The 23,046-nt window shown below is 35.1% G+C and overlaps 1 protein-coding gene across 7 annotated transcripts in view; it reads right to left on the bottom strand.

The window, feature by feature from the left end:
* Nucleotides 1-800: 800 nt before the first annotated feature.
* The window catches only part of NPAS2 (neuronal PAS domain protein 2), a 64,743-nt gene continuing 42,497 nt past the window's right edge, over nucleotides 801-23,046 (bottom strand). For 5 of the 7 annotated variants that reach the window (XM_058185650.1, XM_058185652.1, XM_058185654.1 and 2 more), the window contains 10 exons: nucleotides 22,319-22,425; nucleotides 20,495-20,642; nucleotides 18,184-18,265; nucleotides 16,928-17,066; nucleotides 15,046-15,140; nucleotides 13,596-13,742; nucleotides 12,289-12,476; nucleotides 10,106-10,195; nucleotides 8,341-8,518; nucleotides 801-5,358 (listed from right to left, as the gene is read on the bottom strand). In XM_058185650.1, coding sequence (XP_058041633.1) covers nucleotides 5,188-5,358; nucleotides 8,341-8,518; nucleotides 10,106-10,195; nucleotides 12,289-12,476; nucleotides 13,596-13,742; nucleotides 15,046-15,140; nucleotides 16,928-17,066; nucleotides 18,184-18,265; nucleotides 20,495-20,642; nucleotides 22,319-22,425 — 1,345 coding nt within the window. In that variant the 3' untranslated portion in view covers nucleotides 801-5,187. Of the gene's footprint in view, nucleotides 5,359-6,519; nucleotides 6,582-8,340; nucleotides 8,519-10,105; nucleotides 10,196-12,288; nucleotides 12,477-13,595; nucleotides 13,743-15,045; nucleotides 15,141-16,927; nucleotides 17,067-18,183; nucleotides 18,266-20,494; nucleotides 20,643-22,318; nucleotides 22,426-23,046 lie in introns of all 7 variants that reach the window. The other 2 variants (XR_009155380.1, XM_058185651.1) reach the window with 2 other exon arrangements.

Raw genomic sequence — 23,046 nt, 5'->3', positions numbered from 1 at the left:
ATCACTCTGCTAAACAAATAATTCCCTCAACACTGTCAAACTATTTACTAAATCTGCACTACTATTAATCTTCTCATCATTCCCATCACCAATCTCTTTCCACTTATGACTGTATGACTGTAACTTTGTTGCTGGTAATCCTTATGATTTATATTGATATTGATTGTTCCTGATTGCTTATTTGTACCCTATGATTATCATTAAGTGTTGTATCATTAAGTGTTAAATTGTACCCTATGACCATCATTTGTGTTGTAAATGTACCTTGATGAAGGTATCTTTTCTTTTATGTACACTGAGAGCATATGCACCAAGACAAATTCCTTGTGTGTCCAATCACACTTGGCCAATAAAAATTCTATTCTATTCTATTCTATTCTATTCTATTCTATTCTATTCTATTCTATTCTATTCTATTCTACTCAGAAGTGATTTTTTCACAAGTGTTAATGTGGCTTGTTTCCAAATAAGCATGTATAAGCCTGCTTCCCCTCCCCCCTCAAGTGCAGTTTAAGGAGCAGAGATGTGATGTTTGCCATCTTGTAACCACACATAACTGCCTGCACCAGCTGAATCTTCCTGATGGTCTTTAGGGGCAGCCCCTTATAGAATGGTTACAGCAGGGTTCTCAACCCCCTTTAAATTCCCCCCCCCATCCCCCAGACCACAGATTGAGAACCACTGTGTTACAGTAACCTACTCCGATTTGCTACATAGGACAAAGATAAATCCAGTTGATAAAGTGGGTGTCAAGTGAACATGAAGAGAATAGTTAGTTCAGGCAGGGGAAAAAACAGAGTTTCAAAATAATTTTATTGATTACAGATTATTGGATTTAAGATTCTTTTTTTCAAATAATTTTATTAAGAATTATACATGAAGAGAATAAAAGTCAATACAAACTACAAAAAATACAAACAGAAAAATATAAAAAGGAAGGGGGCCGTGTAATTTTTAAAAAAAGGAGAAAGGGAAAGAGGAAGATAAAAGAAATAACTTCCCCCTTCATCCCAGCAGGGAAAAATTATTTTAATAATTTACCGCTATCTCTAAATAAAACATAATCTCTCTTCTCCCCATGTCTCATCTCTTAGATAAGGAAAATAAGATCCAAATGGTACATAAATCGATCTTTGTCAGCAAAAGTCCAATAAGGGCAACCAAATATAGTATAACTATTTTCTTCTTTTAACCATGATTGCATAAGTCTACGTATGCATCTTTTCTCATTTTTAAAATTATTCTTTAACTCTTTTTAAAAAAAATCTCAGAGGTAGTGTGCTACTCATCTGTGTTTCAATGCAAAAATCCTTCAAAACTGACAGATTTCTTTTATATCAATAAGTAAAATTATTCTTCATCACTTAAAAAAAATCCTTCCAAATCTTAGCAGAGCTCTTTTGTCTATTCAGACTAAAAAAATATCCATATCAGATTCCTGGTTTAATACTTGTTCATCTCCTTTAACGAATGAGTCACCTATCTGATCCATTTGTATTACATTTAAATCCTCTCCAAATTAATTTCACAGACATCCATTGTAGCTCACAGTTGCTTTACAACTTCATTAAAATAAGCTCTGTCAATTTTTTTATCATTTCACCCATTCTATTAAAAAATGCCCTAATGATTTATGTTCTTTATCCTCTGGTTCTCGTATCCAGCCTTCAAGATCTCCTTATCATTAAAAAAATAAAATAAAGCAGTCTTTATTTTCCATTGAGAAAATAACTTCTAAATAATTCAGAATTATAATTCCAAAGCCTTCTATCCCCTTAATCTGTTACCAACTTTCAAAATCCATCTACCAAGTTCTTTTTTGCTCCAAATATAATATATTTCTAAAACTTTTTAAATCAAATTTACACTATGGTTTTTTAAGGAGGTCGCAACTCACAAAATGAATACAGTAAAACGTTGCCAGTCTAAAGAGTCTTAATATGAAAAAAAAAAACCTCAAAAATAAAAAACATGATTTAAGATATAAGGCTTGGCATAACTTAGCATCCATAAAGGCTATTTTGTGAGTATGAACTTAATATAGTCCCAATTGTAAGCCATACTACGTATATGCATTTAAAAACAGCAGTTTCCACAGTCTGCTCATGAGAAGCGACTGTCCAGAACCACATGGATAATCTCAATTATATTTCCTTTGTTCTGGAGAAATTATGCCAGTTAGGATCCAGAATCCAACAGCACCTTGGAAAAGCTATCTTGCTAGCCAACAAAAGTCAGCAAGGTGTCAGCTCACCATGGTATGTACAGGAACTCTCCAGTAACTAAACTTCTTAAAGGGCAAGGTGTACCATTTGTAGCAACAAGCTATATTGCCTCCATAGCAACATAGTGGGAACAGAGAAAGTTTTGATCATGATCTTAATAAGCATTAAACAGAAAAATTAATACAATTTGATTAAACCTACAAGTAGTCTTCACTTAACAATGGTAATTGGGATCAGAATTTCTGTTGCTAAGTACTGCAGTCATAAAGCATGATATTACATGATCACATTGCTTAGTGAGAGCAATCTTGGCAGTCCCTGTTGCCATTGTTAACCAAAAATCATGAATCATTATGCAAGAACCTCATGTGATTATGATTTGCAAATTCCTGCAGGCTATAAGCGAAGTCAATGGGGAAGCTGGCTGGAAGTTGCAAGTCCTGAGTAGTCAGAGGATGAACGAGTACTCCAAAGTGAGTCGGAGTGCTCTGGCACTGCACAAGTGCATGCAGGCTGGAGAGGAGGTGGTGCAGTGCTGCAAAAGTGCATGGGTCTGGAGTGCATGGGTTTGGAGAGGGGATATTGTAGCACAAAGTATGAGATCCCTGGAGAAAAACTTGCAGGACCAACTTCCAACTTTTTCTGCTGGCTTCCCCAATGACTTTTCTTATGAGAAGCCAACAAGGAAAGTTACATCATGTGACTGGGAATGCTGCAACTATCATAAGTGCAAGCCAAGTGCTCAGATCACAGTTACCTGACCATAGGGAGGCTGGAATTTTGAAGACTATTCAGACTATCACTCATTCAGTGCCACTGCAACTTTGAATGGTCGCTGAACAAGTGTTGTTAACTAAGGACAACCTGTATTATTCTATTGGCCTCTACATATCAGACATTTAAATAGCATTGAATATGTATAACTGGATTATCTGTAAACAGTAGAAGTGTAGGATAATTATCCTGATTGTATGGAGGGAAAAGCTACAGAGGAATATTTCCTATATGCCTTAATAAGTTACTACTTGATAAATGAGCATCTGCATTTACTACATTCTGTATATGTTGTACTACACACTGAATAGTTAACTTTTTAACTTTGCTGAATACAATACTTAGAATGCTGCTACTTGTCTCAAAGGACAGGATTGAGAAAAGGGAGACAGAAAGGATGGAAGCCATAGGCAATGACCAAGTTACAACAAATCACAGGCTGGTTTGGCAGCCTTATGTTTCTGATCAGAGCATATGTCTTATCAAGAACATACTGTAGACATGTGTATTAAACCTACAACTCTGAAGCTGTCTTGCTATATCTAAATTCTCACCACAAAAAAAGTTTAAAAACAAGGATTCTAAAAAGAGTTCATCTTAGATAAAGTCATAAGTTGGGCTATAAAGTAGATTTATTAAAAGTAAAAGAAATATTACTATTTCTGATAGCTTTTAATAGACTTTTGCTGATTAGAACTGAATAATGGACTTTTATAATTTATTGCTAAGGGATGAGATACAGAAAGAAAACTTTTTTACTGATGTTAAGTTACTAAAGTTATTTATACTACCTGGAGAAAGGGGGAGTCGTCTTTTATATATCTTTGTTTTCTGTTCCTTTTTATTTTCTTCTTTCTATCCCTTTTTATTTATCTTTCTTTCTTCTTTAATTTTTATATTTTTCTCCATTTGTATTAGTCTTTATATTTGCAAACTCTAATAAAAATCATTACAAAAAAACTAAGAGCAGTTCATCTTCCATACACAAAATAATCTTCACATATTCTCATATACTTTTATTTTATATAGAAATTGGTTGGGGTTTTGGTTTTTTAACAACAACGTTTTTTACACTACTTACTCTATAATAACATAAAATATCTCTTAGAAACATTAAAGTAAAGCATACAAAGTGCAACGCTTTAAGGAAAATTCCACCTTAAATATAATCATGAAATAGATATGTAATAGAGTTGCAGCATTTTTCCACTGAACGGGCTGTGACACAGTGCATATTCTTCCAATGCTTGTTCTGTGACTAGCGAAGAAACTCTTCCATTATGAGAGAAAAATATAAAGAGTTTGGACAGCGTGATTTTATGTTGGAATAAATAGCTGCATGATTGTGCTTAGGTTCACTGTTTACACTATACTAAATGAATAGGAAGCTGTCCATTGTAATTTCTTGACAGTAGAAACATTGGGTGGGGTGACGATAACAAGTTTAATACTTGCAATTTATGAGTCCAAAGGGTACAGACTAAAGATGTGTTGATTGTTCTAAAGAAATGACAGCATGATCTATCTCACTGCTTATTTGGCCGCTGAAACAGGAATTTCCCTAATTCAAAGTGCCAAGTTATGTTCGTTGTGCAGTTGTGCAAAACAATTAACGATTAGTCATAATAAAAAATAAAATCTGAATATATTTTTCTAACTAATGGTTTTCATTTTAAATGATCAAAATAATGAAAGCCAAGTGTTCTTGATTTTTGTAGAAAAGTCAGAACACTTTCTGATCAAACTATTTAACTGAGTCATCTAGGAAAAATGTACCAGTTAGCGCCCCAGTGTCAAAATAATGGTACATATTAGTATTAGTGGTCATTATTGCTGTGCAGCATTTTAGACACCATCTACCAAGGTGTTCAGAGTATGTACAGCAACACATATGAAAAACTTTACATTAGGTACATCTTTCCTAAGAAAAGACACAGTTCCATTCAGATGTTGCAAACAGGTGCTACATTCATGCTCCCAAATAATTGTGAAACACTCTTTGTAAATGGAATCCAAAACACTGCAGTCTTATTATTTCATAGCATAACCACAAAATAGTGCAAATACCTGCAAAATGTTCCCTTTCCATTTTATGGCACTATTTCACCAAAATCCTAGTATTCTTTATAACACAAACATTCCCCTCTCACTAATAAAGTTAAGCGTGCATTGACAGAGAAGGCAGAATCTACTGCCGATGTTGCACATTTAAATTTTCAGATAAACTCATGGTACTTCTGGCAGCAGGTTGGCGCTTCATTGGCACGTGGTGGTACTCGATACCTCCTTCCTGTAGAGAGTAGGGAGTAGTAGGCAGAGAATCTGCTTGCTCCCTGTGCAAAGAGTCTGCCAGTGGTACCTATATATAACAAACAAAATGTAATGCAATTAAAAATGGTTCAATAAGTCAAAAATAATGAATTCAGTTTTTATTGCAAAATGTCTGGGTTTTTTACCTATTTGACTATACTAATCATGGACCAGATTTGATACAATTATAGACCAAAGGCTTAATTAAATTGGAATTTTTTGATTTAAACAATGGCTTGGACAGTAAACGGGGAATATGACTTGTTAACCAATGTCATCAAGGATTATCTCTTAAACTCTATTTTGTATCAGACATAGTTTTATATTATATTTTGCAACAGCTCCAAATCTTTCTACGATGATCTAGTTTGGCATCAAAATTTCAGTTTAATTGCATTTTCAAGTGCATGGACATTTGGAAAATCAATCCAACTGAGTTCTTGGGTCTTACGACCTATATCTCATATTAAACATTCAGACTTGTTATAAAAACTAAATGTGTTTTATGCCCAGTGATTGACAGCATCTATTAATAGACTTTATTACTGATAAAGTGGGTTCATATTATCCCCTACATTAAGTTCACTATGACAAAATGACTTATTTTAAGTACCAGCTTACTGGCTTTAATATCAAAAACAAAGTCAAGTCATCATTCTGGGAGTTCCCATGTAGCAAAAGGAAAAAACAAAAGGAACAAGGAAGTTATTATGATGCATAAAACAAAAGGAAGTGCACTTGACAAAGACAATGTGCAAAAGTCAGATTTAGAAATAATGACCTCATGTACACTGCCCATTTTCCTGCACAATAATCACATTAAAACAGTTTGTTCCAGATAACAAACTGAGGGAGGTGGGTGGTTAAAAAATATGAAAAATAAACAAACATATTGATGCTTGCATGATGTACATAAAATATGAGTAAATTTTCTATAGCTACATACAGTACTGAAACTGTAATTTACAGTTATTGTCCTCCTATGTTTAGAAACATTTGAAATATTTCTAATAGAGAACGCTCTTTTTGCTCTCATGCTAAAATTTTGAACTATTAGAAGAATACTGTAAGTAAATGTACTTCAAAATGAAACTATTTTAAATCAGTTGAAATCTTTAAATATAAAGGAGAGAGAGAGTTTAAACAGCAGGAACTCAGAAAATAAAATACATATTAACATCAAAGAAAAACTTGAATTAGAGTAAGTTACCTAAGCGGATTTTTTTAATCCTTGCATCGATCAGTAAGAATGGAAAACAACTCCTATATCTCCTATAAACATAACAAAAAGCTATATGCATATGTGAAAGAGTAAGTTCACGAATTACACTCTTAATAATTTTGCTCAAAGGGCCTTTGCAGATGTCCTTTGGATGATGTAACATTTCTAAAGACATACCATACTGTTGTTTTATCAAAAAACAATTCAAATAATCCTTCTTGTATGATAGATTACAAAATTAGATAGCTTTAGCAGAAAGATTGTATTAGGGAATATAGATAGTAAGTGTATGGATTATTTTTGAGAAATTTAGGTTTTTTATTTCTGTTCATTTTTGTTTGATAAGAAAACTTTGCTTAGTTGATTGATGAGAGTTATTTATGGGAAAGTTGAGCTCCTTTATCATTTAAACTGCATACAAATGCAGAATTATGTGAACTATTGGTTAACATTTTGGTGAAACAATACTTAAATTTTAGAAAGTTTTAATATGATTCAAAGTTACTGCAATATGTTGAGGATTTCGGTTGGCAGTCATTACGAATATACAGGCATTGGTTATGAATTTTTCTATGTCTCTTATTTTATCTGAAGATAAGAAATATTTTGATTACAATAGTATTGGCACCTATAGTAATATATTGAACAAAGAGAGGATCCTTCTAAATGCAAACATCACGATATAGCAATTGGAATACATTATTGATGGAGATAGTTTAAAGATTAATATGAAAGACTAAGTTAAATGAGATTGTGTTGATGCAATAAAAACCTCCATTTGTACCTTACTAAAAAAAGATATACAGTAAAACTCGGGGTTCAATATAGTATAAAATAGATATATAATATAACTCAAGAAATGGTATACGCAATAAGTCTGCTATAGGAATTATTTTTAAAAGTTAGGATGCTTTTCTGGCATATACAGGTAGTACTAGACTTACGTCACAATTGAGCCCAAAATTTCTGTTGCTAAATGAAACATTTGTTAAGTGAATCTTGCCCCATTTTATAACCTTTCTTCCTACTGTTATTAAGTGAATCACTGCAGTTGTTAAATTAGTAACACAATTAAGTGAATCTGGCTTCCCCATTGACTTTGCTTGTCAGAAGGTCCCAAAAGGGGATCACATGACCCTGGTGCACAGCAACCATCATAAATGAGTCAGTTGCCAAGCATTTGAATTTTGATCATGTGACCATGGGAATGCTGCAATGGTCATAAGTGTGAACACCAGTCAAAAATCACATTTTTTCAGTGCTGTTGTAACTTTGAACAGTCACTAAACGAACTGTTGTAAGTCAAGGACTTCCTTTACAGTAGGAACATGACCCCTAAATATCTATGTACTGCCAGACATTGATGTCAGAAACTAATCTGATGTCAGTAACAAAGTCAGTAACTAATAAGTAATTAGAGCTATGGTGATACAGTTGGTTAAAATGCAGTATTGCAGGCTAATTCTGCTGACTGCTGATTGCCAGCAGTTCGAATCTCACCAGGCTCAAGGTTGATTCAGCCTTCCATTCTTTTGAGGTCAGTAAGATGAGAAGCCAGATTGTTGGGGGCAATATGCTGACTCTGTAAACTGCTTAAAGAAGGCTGTAAAGCACTGTGAAGCGGTATATAAGTTTAAGTACTATTGCTAATGGCCAAGATCAATTTTTACAATTGAGAAATTCCCTTCATTGCTATATAAAGAACAATGAAGAAATATTATTACTTTTTCTTAAAAGAGGTTTCTGCTGCCCTCCAGCTAAAAGTCATTTAAGTCAGATTTACATTAAAATATATTTGTTCCAGCCCACCTGAAGGTAGCATTGCTGTGGAAGATGTTGATGCATAGATTGCAAAGATGAGGGTTGAGATGGTGATACTCCAGAGAATCCTGAGTGCAATCCTGGTTGTCTCATAAGTACCACTGGTGTACCGTTGCTGGAAGTTTGTGTTTCCAAACCTTGGCAAGATTGTATTTTTTGAAAATACCTATGAAAAGAAACAGTCTTGCGATTTTCAGTAAAAAAAACACGTACAGCTAAATCTAGATTTTATTGATTATCTGTTAGGAACAACAGATAAAAATATGAAGCATTAAGCAACCAATCCTATTCACTTCTATCCTTTATGAAGAGTCCGCATATCTAAAATCCTTTCGATAGGTCTCCCAGCATGACAGAAGCTAAGCAGGGATGACAGCAATGTTGTGAAGTTAGAAACTGATTTAACAGTTATAATACTGTTATCATAACAGTATGGTGCTAGTAAGATGACAACCGGTTCTTCCATTCAGAGATAGAAGAGTTGGAAACTATGGATTAGTATTTAAATTAGAAATTGAGGATTTGGGCATTACAAACAAAATTAAGGAAAAGAATCTTCAAACGACTAAAGAAAAGTTGTTGAGGATATATCAGTAGGAGACAGCTATTTTCTCCAGAAGTTTACCATAGATATTACTATATCCTGGATAATACATCCTATGAAGCCCATGTTTTCTACATAAACCTCCAGTTGTGAGAAAGCCATATGCTGTTCAGATATTATTACAGACACAACTGCTGTATGAAAGCTGTACAAAGGCTTCAGTTCCTAATTGGTGACTAAATTTGATAAGCCTGTTGCTAAGCAATATTTGTATTTGCTTGGATGACTGTAGCAGTTTTACTTGAAGCTCTCCTGGGCCATGAGCTTCATCATTATGAATCTAATCTTTGATGGATATATTGTTCTGCCCAAACATGGACCTCAACTTTCTTAAATTTCACTAAAACTTGAATTCATGACAACCATCTCAGCCCTGCCTATGGACGTGGACCATAACTGTAGAAACCAGGAGACTGTGAGTTTTGGTCCTCCCTTAGGCATGAAATCCTATGGGCCAGTCACTCTTTCTCAATCCTAAGAAGAAGAGGGTAATAACAAACCACTTCTGGAAATGTTGACAAGAAAACTGCAGGGACTTGTCCAGGTACTTGCCACAAGTCAATACTGAGTAAAAGACATGGAAAAAATTACTAGTGGTACAGTTCTATTATGGCAGCACATATATTTTTACATCCATCACAAACTACAGCCACGGAGCCAACTTACACACGCAAAATAGTCTACCTGGAGAGTTGGGATTTGAAAGTTTAATGGGGGAGGCAGGAGGACATGAACTATACAAATAGCTCTCTTATTGTTTATGGGGTTTAGAGTCCAGTGACAAAACCACTGTTATCAAGACAAGAAAAATACATTTTAAGCATAACCTGTCACCATTTTGCACAAGCGTATAAAAACAGAATTCTAACTTCAAAATTGCAGACCCATTAAAATGTTTCCTTTGGATTCTGAGGACTGGTGTCATTTTAGCAACAGAGGATATGCATTCACAGAACCATGGATAACAAGGACCCCTTGTATGTTTAATGCATAACAGGGACTGCATAAGGACTAAAACTGTTGTTCCATAACTACTTTGCTTAGTCTATGTGGCACCACTAAATTATATGTAGATTCATGATTGAATGGTGAATGCTGTTTCTCTCATACATTTTGAAACTTCCCCACTAACAGCTACAGGAGACATACTTTTCACTGTGTCCAGCTGCATCAACATCTGCTATCCTTGTATGACAGGATCCAGGCACCATTGGCTGAACAGGTTGACTAAGTAGCAGTCTAGACAACCAGAAATTAAAGAACATATTTAATGCCAGAACAAATAAATTGATCAGAAGAAGGAAGGAAGGAAGGAAGGAAGGAAGGAAGGAAGGAAGGAAGGAAGGAAGGGAGGGAGGGAGGGAGGGAGGGAGGGAGGGATTTGCATGTTAGAAGGTCAGAAGGTTAATATCTGAACATTATGCAGTCATGTGAAATAGCACTGTGAATCATTCTATTACAGAGAGTCAGTGGTGGGTTACTATCGGTTTGCCCCAGTTCAGGTGAACTGGTAGCGGCGGTGGTGGGAGGCTCCCCCCCCTGCTTCTGTGCATGCGCAGAAGCATCGTGTACATGCACATGAGGAAACCAGTAGCAAACTAAATTGAAACCCACTACTGCAGAGAGTCCTCGGCTTATAAACATAATGGAGCTCATAACTGTGGTGATTAAGTAGGTAGTGCACTACCTGTTTGTGCCTGGTTTATGACACTTTTTGCAACAGTCATTTTTCACAATGCACTTTTTTTTTTTTGCCAGAAATTGAAAGTAAATGCCGGATACCAACAAAAAAATGCCAAAAATCTTGGTCACACAACTATGGGATACTGCAAACAGCCATAAATGCAAGCTGGTTGCCAAACGGCCAAAATGTGATCACATCATTGCAAGCAAGATGCAACTGTCAGAATTTCAAAATTGGGTTGGTTCTCTCTTTGTATGTGTGTATATATATTTGTATACACATTTGTTTTGCTGTTGTGCATTGGGAAGCATTGTTTTGTGCACTGTGAAACAACTAAAATACAATTCACATTATATTTTAGGCATATTTTTTTCTATTTCTGTATTATACAGTTGTTGTGACTCAGGCCCAAGTAGGTAGTAGGAAACTCAGTCAGTGAAAAAACAAACAAACTTTATTCAAACAGCTGAGAATTACTTCATTCCCAGCATAGTTCAACTAAATTAAAGCAAATTCCTCCCAAAAGAAATTCCTCAGTCCTATCACAAACCTTGGTCCAATTAGGCAAACTGCCAAAGGCCTTTCTTGGCAAACATTCAAAAGTCACAGATACAAAAATAAATGCAAGAAGACGAAGCTACCAACGTTGTTTTCCGGCAAATCCCAAACGCCGTTGCTGTCTTTTTAAGCCTTATGGGAGGGGCCAAACATCTCTTGGCCCTACTCCCAAGTCATCCTCTTTGCTTGAGCTGCTCTTGCCTTCTGGCAGCTCTTCTCATGTGTGCATTAGGAACAGGCTCCTCCCGTTCCTCTGCCTCACTACTATCAGTCTCTGGAGGCTCTGGAATCCGCACCTCACTCCCCGATGGCCCTGGCCCCACCTCAGCCTCATCTCCGTTTGCCAGCTCCATAGGCTGCTGGCGAACCACAACAACAGTTATTCTTTTTTTAAAAAATACATCTCTATCTGTATCTGAATTATTTATTAGGGGGCACTCTAAAATGAATTTAAAGGAATGTAAAATAAGGTATTTTCCATATAAACATTAGACAAATTGCTAATATCAATATAGATCAAAAATAAAAAATATATTTCTTTGTATATATTAAATTTTCTGATATAACTTTGGTATATGTCACCAGAAAAACTATAACGTTTTCTTAAACTTATGCTGGAAATGTAATCAAAAAGAAGGGACATTTTAAATGCTTGGTAGACATGTAAAAAGCGAGAAAATTTTGGACTCAATTACATATAATAATTCAGTAGATTTTTAAAATTCACATCTTTTAAATTTTTGTCTTTGCTCTTTTCTTCCTTCTTTCATTTTTCATTCTAAATATTAGTTCTTCTTAGTTTTTATTGTTTTTATTTAAAAAAACATCTTCCTGAAGAAAGAATATAACTTTCTACATTTTTATGATTTTTACCTGTGGCATACCTTTTTAAAAATGTATACCTTTTCTGTGCTCTGCATAACATTGCTTACCATGAAACAAACTAGCAGGGTAGGTTATGCATTATGTCTATATGTCTGTTACAGTAATAATCTAAACCTCTCATAAAATTTGTAACTATACTATTGCAAATAAAGATGGATATTAGTCTAAAAAAAAGAAAGCCACAAGCTTATTGCAATTCTTTTACCTTAGTTGTCGATCATGGCCCAGATCTGTAAGGCTGTGCTGGAGGCTGCTATCCTGTGAAATAGCAGGAGATGGTGCTATAGCCAAAGATGGTGACAGCACAGAAGTATTGCTCAAGGGCGATGTTAAATTGCCAGAAGAATGACAACTATCTTGAATATCTTCCGAAGTTCTAACAGATTTCTTATCCTAGAACAGTTTAAAGTAATAATAAGGTGCAGTGGCTCTGCCAAAAACTTTTGTTATTTTGAGGAGTTAAGTGACATATTTTGATTTCTCCTTCAAACTAAGAAAAGCCTAGAAGCATAGAGCTTATTCTGAGCTAATCTGCATGTTTTTCTCTCTTGATTGCAGAATAAAGGAGATAGGGAGAGGGGAGGGGAATCTTCATATACCTGCAAAACTTTGAGAACCTCAGACTTTCAATTCCCATCCCAGAGTCATGTGCCACTGAGTCAAGATCTGGTCTCATGACCATAGCAGAAGTCATGTTACCAAATTTTGATAAATGCCCCGGGGTTGTTGTTCTTACATATACATTTTCTTAAATAAATAAATAGCAAATCTAATCTAGTATTTAGCAACAGTTTTCTTATTATCAAATTAAGTACTAGAATCGCATGGGAAATTGCATTATTGCACATCTAGGCTAGAAAAAAGGGTTTTCCCTTGAAAACATATGAAACCTCTTATTCTAAATCTAGTTCTTGTTTAAATTCAGATATATTGTTCTCTATTATGAATCCTTTTCTATTTATTCTAAAACAGATAAGAGGAATAATTCATAATTAAGAAATTGCAAATCTCTAGTAAAGTGGAGCTCTAGATAGCCCTGGGATAAAGATCCTTTGTGCATAACTATGCATGCAAAAACCTTTAAGATCAAACTTTAGAATATTATAGGAACCAATTTAACGGAATATTCAAGATATGATGAAATATAAAGGCTTTATTAGAAATATATCAGTAAATGTTTCTTCCCTGAAATTATAAATAATATATATAAAAAGTGTGTATATGAAGGTTTTGATATGTTCAGGTCTTTTCCCATGTAAGATTGAAAGTATTTAGGCAACGTTTCGAAATACATGTGTGTGTGTGTGTGTGTATACAAACACACACACACACACATATATATACACACACACACATATATATATATATATGTTTATGTCTACATGTTTGTGTCCATCCATCAAATAATCTCATGATAAATATTGTATTCTGCATATTTTCAATTCAGTAATTGTAAATTGCTGGATAAAATAATTCGTTTAAATAATACATACTTTGGGCTGTTCTGCTTACCTGTATACTAGAATCTTGTACCATGCAGAGCTGTTCTTGGATTTTCTGCAGCTCTTCTTGCTGCCACTGAATGTTGGCTTGCAGTACACGAGTCCGCTGCTCAAGTTGGTTTTTGATAGTTTGGAACATAGTAAACTGGGCAGAGAGCTTAAGCAAGAAATAAAGATTTCTAAATTTCTTTTTACTAGGTTTGTTCAATATCGTGAAAGCTGTGGATCTCAAACATGTATCCTCCTCCGGTAATTTTGTTTTGTCTTCTGAGCTTTCGGACTTGTGCAGGAGCCCATCTTCAGACACCTTCTTGGAAGCTTGGAAGACAAAACCTCTGGTCCTGATGAATGACTCAGATTGGACCCTGCAACATTATCCTGGGACATGTATATTCGCCTTCATTCATTTGTTTAGTGACCGTTTGAAGTTACAGTGGCACTGAAAAAAGTGATCTACAACTGGTCCTCACACAACAACTGCAGCATTCCTACAGTGATGATGTCAAAATCCAGGGGCTTGGCAACTAGGATGTATTTACAACGTTTGCGCTGCCCCGGGGTCATGTGATTGACATATGTGACTTTCCCAGCCAGTTTCTGACAAGCGAAGTCAATGGGGAAAGCTGGATTCACTTAATAACCACATGACTGACTTAACTGCAATTCGCTTAACAACCGTGGCAAAAAAGTTGTAAAATGGGGGGCGACTCACTTAACCACCTTGCTTAGCAATAGAAAGTCTGGGTTTCGATTGCAGTCATAAATTGAGGACTATCTGTATGTTGTTATGTAATATATTTATTTATTTTTATTCCATTTATTATTTATTATTAAATGTCTTAACTGAAGATACAGTTCAGCTTTTGAATGATTTTTTTCAGGTTGGACAGCCTTCTTTGAAAAATAATATTTAATACTAAAATATGGACAAGTAAGCTTTATTCCTTTTTCCTGAAAATAGAATTAGGTTCTGTGTTCCTTTTAGAACTTGGGTCAGTCAACTAAATTACATCCCCAGCTCCCATAAATTAAAATTATAAAATGTAATATAATTTGGACTTCATTGAATATTAAGAATTAAAAAGAGCCCAAGTGCTTTATCATTGTTACTGCATTTATAAATTTTTCTAATTGTTCACTTTGTGTTCATGAGTTCCATTACATAGTGTTAGCAGCAGAGATCTTGATGTTCTATCCATTTAGCACTGGGGAAGCCAATGGGAAATAAAACTCCTAGGTGTAGCAGTTGGTTTAAAGGGCAGGGCACGCTCACAAAATTACTTCTTGCCAATGTGAATAAAACTGTTGTTACATAATCTTGCAAATTCAATTAAAAATAAAAATTTCACATAAATTTTATGCTTCCTCCTTGTTTGGAGCAGATTTGTCTTCATGTGTAAACTCTAAAAATATATTTTAAAATATCAACAGAAATATATACATTTATTGTTAAGTCTTACTTGAGCTGTAGCAGGTAGGTTAGACCTCTGTTTTGGTAAGTTCTGCTGTGATATTTGCAATGTGGAAGACTCCAGGATAGGTTTTGTTATTGTGGCTGTAAGATATATTCATAGTAAAATCATTATTAAATGACAATATTTAATGTTTTTACATACATCTACATCCCCTACATAGCCAGCTATACAGCAAATAGACTACATTGCTCAAGCAATCTGTTTGAGTCATCCCTAACTGCATTCCCCCATCCTTGGTCCTGCCTGTATTTTTTTTTAAAAACATCTTGTGTAGCAAAATGCATTACGGAAGTTATTACAGGATAATCCATGCCATTTGCTTTTAAATATATATTTATGGTTTTATGCTGAACTGAGAATAAGGATGTACTTGGTTTCTGCTTGTTCACTGCTGGGTGAGAAGACATACATTCACAACAGAACTGAACGTGTGCCGTGGTGGCACAGTGGTTAGAATGCAGTTTTGCAAGCTAACTCTGCCCACATCCATCAATTCAATCCTGACCAGTTCAAATTGACTCAGCTTTCATCTTTATGAGGTCAGTGAAACGAGAACCTAGATTGTTAGGGGCAATTTCCTGACATTTATAAACCACCCAGAGAGTGCTGTAAAGCACCATGAAGCAGTATATAAGTCTAAGTGTTATTGCTATGGCTGTAATTCATTCCTTAATAAATAATAAATAAATAATTCATTAATTCATTCAATTTCTATAACTGTGCAACTTAACCAAGTGATTCTGGATTACTTACATGGCCTGTATTCATTATCTATCTATCTATCTATCTATCTATCTATCTATCTATCTATCTATCTATCTATTTATAAATTTATTATTTATTAGATTTATTTGCTATCCATCACCTCAAGGCCTGAATTTAACAGACAGGGCCACTTTTAAAACCTTTGTCTCTAAAATGCACCTTCTGTATACCAATTACTTTAATGGTCCAGCAACTTGCTTGGCCTTTTTAAAATAACAAGTATTTTAAAATAGTACTTATTGGAATAGTACCTGTTGGATAAGTAGCTTAAGGGTACTTTGTAAATCTCTAAGAACTAGCTTGAAGCCTTATTCATTCTTTTACTTTGTTTATTTGCAGCATTGGGTTCATTTATCTGCAAAGTTCTAAATAAATGTGAAAGCAAGGATGGGTTTTTGAATTTTGACCAATTGTTACAGAAGATAGGAATTAGAAAGAAAGAGTTGTAATAATATCACAGGCAGGGACTGAGTGTTTATGATCATACTTTTGGTTACAATAGAAGAAAATATCTTCTTGTGGGTTTGGGATCTTTTTATTTAGCTTTCTTTTGGATGGCATTCAGGGTAAGATAAATTTTAAAAACTGTAGTCCAAACTTTTGTAATAATGTTCAACTTAAAATATTTGAACCAAATGTTTCACATGGTATGACTATTCATTTTTCTATCACTATACTATCATAGCTTTACAATGCAAATTGGTTAGCATTTATTGAAGTAACATTCTGAGGGATACTGTTCATCCAAATATTTCAATCTGTACTGTTGACTTGTTCAAACCTCACCTCAACCCAATTTATTAAATGGCTTTATGGAAGCAATGTAGCTGAATATAGGCGATAGACAGGGAATCTAATCATAAGAGCCAGGGGATTATTACCAGGAGTAGATTTGATGTGACACTATGATGATCAGTGGTAGTCAATGTTAATAATAATTTTAAAAATCCTCATGATACCAATTATACTATATTAGTTTAGTCTTTCAATTTTCTTTTATACAAATTATATTATAATCTTTATAATTTATCCTATACTGGGTCAAATAATGCATTTCAGTTCTTCACTCCAAATTAGTATTTTGAGAAAAGCCATAACTTACATGCCATTTCAGGCAAGGATGAAGGCAAAGATTTGGGTAAACCATGAGAAGACATAGAAAATATCTGGCTGTTGAGTACCGCTGTGTCTAATTGAAGTGATTTAAAATGCTGTTGAGGATTCAGATCTGGAACATTGTCCTTGAAAATGAAGCAAAAATATTTATCATGCTAAGTACAAATGTAGACAGAAAAACCTTGAAAGAATGTACAAGGGAAGAAAGTATTAGCCACACACTCTTTTGAACACAACACTTCTGTAGTCTTTGAGAAGTGCATATCAAGCTCCAGAGTGTTCCGTGAACACAAACAAGGTTGACCCCAGAATCTCTCCTCCCTTTGCATTGTAAATATTACATTGCAACATGCTTCTTCAAAATAAAAAGATGAATACACTACGGGTATGTATCAAAATACACATATGTCACTGCAAGTTACAGTAGTTAAGCCCCTTGGCTGGCAAACCCAAGATGAAAGAACCGCATGAATTTCAGAAAAGCATTTTTTGCATTTTTCAGGAATAAAAATATAATTTTGAAACCTGTAAATTCCTAGGCAGACCAATTAAGGCAGGGTCACTGTGCTTTAAAGCATTTCCTGCCCAAAGCCTGGGATAGGGTTAGAGTTAGGATCTTCTCACATCCACTAACCTTCTTTTCCACTTCCTTCCCACTGTCTTTCACAATAGTACCCCCACCTGTATATTAACTAAATTATGTGGCACTCTATCTGCAGTCAAAATGTAACTTCATTCCTTGCTCTGATTTTTCTCAAGAAAAGAAAGGGAAGTTGTCCCTGGGGATTTAAGTCATTGTCAAGTATACGCAGCAGCAATCATCTCCATTTGGAGATCATGAACTAGTGCTGTCAGAAGACATTTCCCCAGTCATATAGCCAGCATGATGTCACGGAGCACTGTTTCCTCTCCACCAAAGTAGTACCTATTTATCTACTTGCATTTGCATGCTTTCTAACTGCTAGGTGGGCAGGAGCTAGGCAAAAACAGGTGCTCACCCCATCATGCAAACCCTTTCCAGCCAACAAGCCTAGCATCTTAATTGCTGATTCATCACACCACTCAATATAATACAATATAATTCAAAACCTACCCAAAATTTGAGAGCTAAAATCAAAAACGTTTGGGCCAAAACATTGGAGAAAAATTTTGTCTCTCTGTGTGTACATAAATTCACATTAATCCAGTAATTTATAACTGCTGATGAAAAAAATATGAAAAAATGTAGGCATTCTGTTATACCTTTAATACTGAAGAGATGATATCTGTAGGTGCATCTTCTAAAATCAGATTTTGCTGTCTTTCCACTCGAACATCTGCATAACTGATTGAACATTATAATTTTCCGTGGAGAATTATATCCATTCTATCATTTTCAAGCTCTAATGCATGTAATTAATTATTTATTACATGAAACCTGAATGTATTATGTAATTAAAACATGAAGCTTATCTAATTCAAACATGTATAGTGGATTACATTTTATATCTATAATAAATTTATCCATATATGCAAAATAAAAGGAAAATATTGTCTCTAATCGTAGCATATACCTTCATAGGACTAGGTTTCAGACAAAGAACATAGCTTTGGAGACCATTATTGGTTCTTTAGATCCATAAGTGCAAGTTTCATAAGTACATATAACTAATACATAAAATTTGATGAAATGGGTTGCTTTCTGCCGTCACTGGCCATATTTCTACAGCAGGCTGCTCCAAAATGTATTATATAAGCTACCAAGCTGCTCTACTTTCCAAACAGATAGTGTACAGTAAGATTTAATCCAGTTAATATGTCACTATGCTCAGTTCATAATAAACATTAGAATTCCTATTTTTATTCCCTATTTTGAGCCAACCCAGGTGGTTATTTCCAGTGTCACACCACACGCAATGCAATCAACAACCAGACTTGAAATTCTGGGCTTGGACAATCTGGAACTGTGCCGCCTGCAGTCTGATCTAAGCATACTACACAAAATTGTCCGCTACAGCATCTTACCTGTCAATGACTTCTTCAGCTTCAACCCCAATAATACACAAAGAAACAATCAGTATAAACTCAAGGTATACCGCTCCAAACTCAATTGCAGAAAATATGACTTCAGCAACAGTCAACATCTGGAATGCTCTACCCCAGTGATGGGTAACCTTTTTGCCATTGCGTGCCAGGAGAGGGGTAAGGGGGGTCATGCACGCACATGCCCATGCCCACACCCATCATTCTATGCATCCCGCCTCTACTTCCCCCGCTCCTGGCACGTGATGGCCCGGTAGGCCCGTTTTTCTCTCTCACCTGACTCCAGAGCCTTTCTAGGAGTTCCTAGACAGTGGGACCAGAAGTTTTATTTATTTATTTTTATTATTTATTTATTTATTTATTTATTTATTTATTTATTTATTTATTTATTTAATTATTTAATTATTTAATTAATTTTATTTATTTATTATTGGCAAACAGGCCAGTTTTGACTTCCAGAAGACCTCCGGGGGGGGGGAGGCTGTTTTGGCCCTGCCCAGACTCCTAGAGAGGCTCTGGAGCCAGGTGAGAGAGAAAAACAGGCCTTCCCCACTACCCCCGAGGCCATCCAAAGGCAGGAAACAGCCTGTTTCCCTACTTCTTGTGGGCCCAGAAGGCCCAAAAATCAGCTGGCTGGTGTGCACATGCGCACCGGAGCTGAGGTCGCGTGCCGACTTATATGGCTCTACCCGATTCCGTTGTTATAGCCTCAAACCCTCACAGCTTCAACCTCAAACCATCTACCGTGGACCTAACCCCATTCCTAAGAGGTCCGTAAAGAGGGCGTGCATAAGAACACCAGCATGCCTACCATCCCTGTCTTTCTGTCCCCATTATCTATACTTGTTTCCTTTGTTTATGTTTACGTTTATACCTATACTTGCTATTTTATACATGTTTGACAAACAAAATAATAAATAAATAAATAAATAAATAAATAAACAAACCAAAAAAAACAACCCAAGATTATCCTCATCTAGCTAACTTACCAGGACACTGAAAGACACAATTTGTTACATTCCTAATAATCATTTCACTGCCTGTTCTCAGAACTTTTTAAAGTATTTCATAGATTTAAAAAGTAGTCACTATACCACTTTTAACTTTTTCATTTCTACCACTACCATAGAAAAGCCAAATATCTTATTAAAGTTATTTATGATTTATTTTACAATTATTAAATAAAGTAATAAAATATTATAATGAATAACTTATTAAAGTTAATTATTAAGTTTATTTATAATTCCTGAAGATTCAAAGTATTAACTGCAGTTTTCCATAGCAGGGGTGTCAAACTGGTGGCCCACAAGCCGGATGTGTCATGCACAGGCCACGCCCACCCCAGCTTCACGAATGGGAAAAATGTCACAAAATGTCACATGACGGCAACATGACGTGGCGAGTTTGACATCCGTGATTTAGAGAGAGAGAGAGAGCGCCATTATTATATATTGAGTGGCTCTTAAGCTAAATCTTCACACTCTTCTGGTACAAGGACTCTCCTGATAGCATGTTAATTGATTTTCCATACCTCAATACTGTATGAGTACACACAATGAATTCCGGTTTTGAGTTCCATTGGTGGTAGGTGATATAGTAATGTGTTTGTAGCCATATCCACTGCTGTCCTTTGGTCAGAAATCGATAGCAGCAAGATTTCCCTTTGCCAAATTGCATCACTATTGGTGGGTAGAAAGAAAATTGCAAAAATATTTCAAATATGTCAGATAAAAATTATTCTGGGAGGTTAATGAATTCACCAGCACTCTCAAATTTCCATAAGGATACAAGAATTCTCTTGCTAAAAGTGAAATAATGCATAATATCTAAAAATTTAAAGTACATAAATTCATTTGATGAAAAGAAATTAATAACCATGTGCCATGGAAAATATTATATGAATTATCAAGCTGATAGGAACATTTTAAGTATGATGTGCTTATAGATTTCTATCTCCAGCATATTCCCCTATTGAATAAAAATCCTACATAACTTATTCTATAATTCAATTGCATTATTAGTGTGCAAAATGTGCAAACTGTTTAATCATACTCTTTGAGAGTAGCTGAGTTTTATTGCTATATTATAATTTATATTATATTTGTTATTATTTTATATTTCCTTTTGCTTTGAGAATGTAAGCATAATTTGATAATGTAAAAGGAAAACTGCTTGCATGCTGATGTCTGTGATTTATTAAATGAGAAGGATTTGGGCCTTTAGTTTCCTTTATAACAGAGGTGAATGAAACACAAATCTAACCTGTCAAACTGAAAGGTTTTAAACTGGATTTTGCACAGATAGATAGACCAATTGGCTTAAGCCTGACTTGCAGATTTAGGATTAATATTACAAGGACTGGACCATGTTCACTTTTACAAATTAGTTTTTCCACATTTGAGGTTTTGCTAATTAGTAATTGCCGAGTACTATATCTGTACTATTTTATGTCTATCATTTCTGAGTTTTAATAAAACAAATGAAGATTAAAGTGTAGCCAAAATTAATTCACATTATCTCAATCACTTGTTTTAAATACTGTAATTACTTTTTCAACAATACTCCTTAAATTCCAAATTACAGATATTTAATATCTGCATAATTTTGTAAATGTTATGTAAAGTTTCATAGCATACAGGTTTACATCAGGGGTGAAATGTAAAATTTGTTACTACCAGTTCTGTGGGCATGGCTTGGGGGGGCGGGAATAATGTGACTGGGTGGGCGTAGCCAACTTTTTTTTTTAAAGCATTTTTTCTACAACCTCTAAACTGCTTTTAAATGCCTGTGATGATCAGGCAACTCAGCTGGGATCGCCAGAGGGAAAAAAGTTTTTAAAGGGTTCTGACGATCCCAGCTGAGTTGCCTGATCCCCAGAACCTTTTAAAAGCATTTTTTTTAACAACCTCTTCAGCCGAAGAGCTTATAGAAAAAATGCTTTTAAAAGGTTCTGACGATCAGGCAACTCAGCTGGGATCCCCAGAGGAGCCTTTTAAAAGTTTAGTTTTTTACAACCTCTTCGGCCGAAGAGGTTGTAGAAAAAATGCTTTTAAAGGGTTCTGACGATCCCAGCTGATCCCGTCGTGATTCAGCAGAAGAAAAAATGCTTTTAAAAGGTTTTAAAAAAACCCTCTGATGATCGCGCGGCTCAGCTGGAGGGGTGAGGATTTTTGCTACCGGTTCTCCGAACTACCCGCCGCCATCACTACCAGATCAGGTGATCCAGTCCGAATTGGGAGCATTTCACCCCTGGTTTACATTGATATCAGCTCACCACCTAGTTTTCATTTTTAATAGAACACAGGGCAGCAGCTGTCTCCTTGGATTCTCATGTCCATAGGAAAGCAATACTCACAGTGTTCATGGCATCGTGCCAAGAGCTGGAGGTCATCTATATGATAGTAATCATAGCCAGAGGTTCCCAGCACTTCAAAAGGCAAATATCCTATAATTGGTGGGGCTCTATATTAAGATAAATAATTTTGTTTCAGCATTGCAAATATGAAGAACAGCATTTGAGTTCTGTGGTCCAACAGAGAAAATGCCAACATACAGAAGCACAACTGACACAAAGGGACAGGTGTGTTACTGCTATATACAACCAGAAGACAGGAAGAATATATACAAATACCATGCAAAAATCTTACCAAATCATTTTTAAGTATTGGAATAAGGAAACAAAGCAGAGCAGGTAAAAGCAAAATCAGTGGAAAAAAGTTAACTAATTTATGACTGGGAGTATTACAAGCTACAAGACTGGTCTCAAACAAAAACAACTAAATTCCAGGTTGGTTTTTTTTTAAAAAAAAATACAATGATAAGAAAAAAATAATGTAAATAGTTTTAGGCAACAGTACTGCAATAGATTGGGGAAAGTACTGATAGAATCTAATAGCCATGTCTTAAAGTCTTTTAAGGAAGATCCTTTGTAATTATGGGTAAAGGAAAAATATCATATATCCTGTCTATATAATTTGATATCCCAAACTGAAAGACAAGGATATGTGTGATAGGGTTTTTTTGGTTGTGGTTATTGATTTAACAACCAAATATTAAGAGTGTAGGTAACAATCTCATATACAA

This window comes from Ahaetulla prasina, chromosome 5, assembly GCF_028640845.1.
Source record: "Ahaetulla prasina isolate Xishuangbanna chromosome 5, ASM2864084v1, whole genome shotgun sequence".
Taxonomy (NCBI): Eukaryota; Metazoa; Chordata; class Lepidosauria; order Squamata; family Colubridae; genus Ahaetulla; species Ahaetulla prasina.
This window is presented reverse-complemented; position numbering and strand designations above follow the sequence as displayed.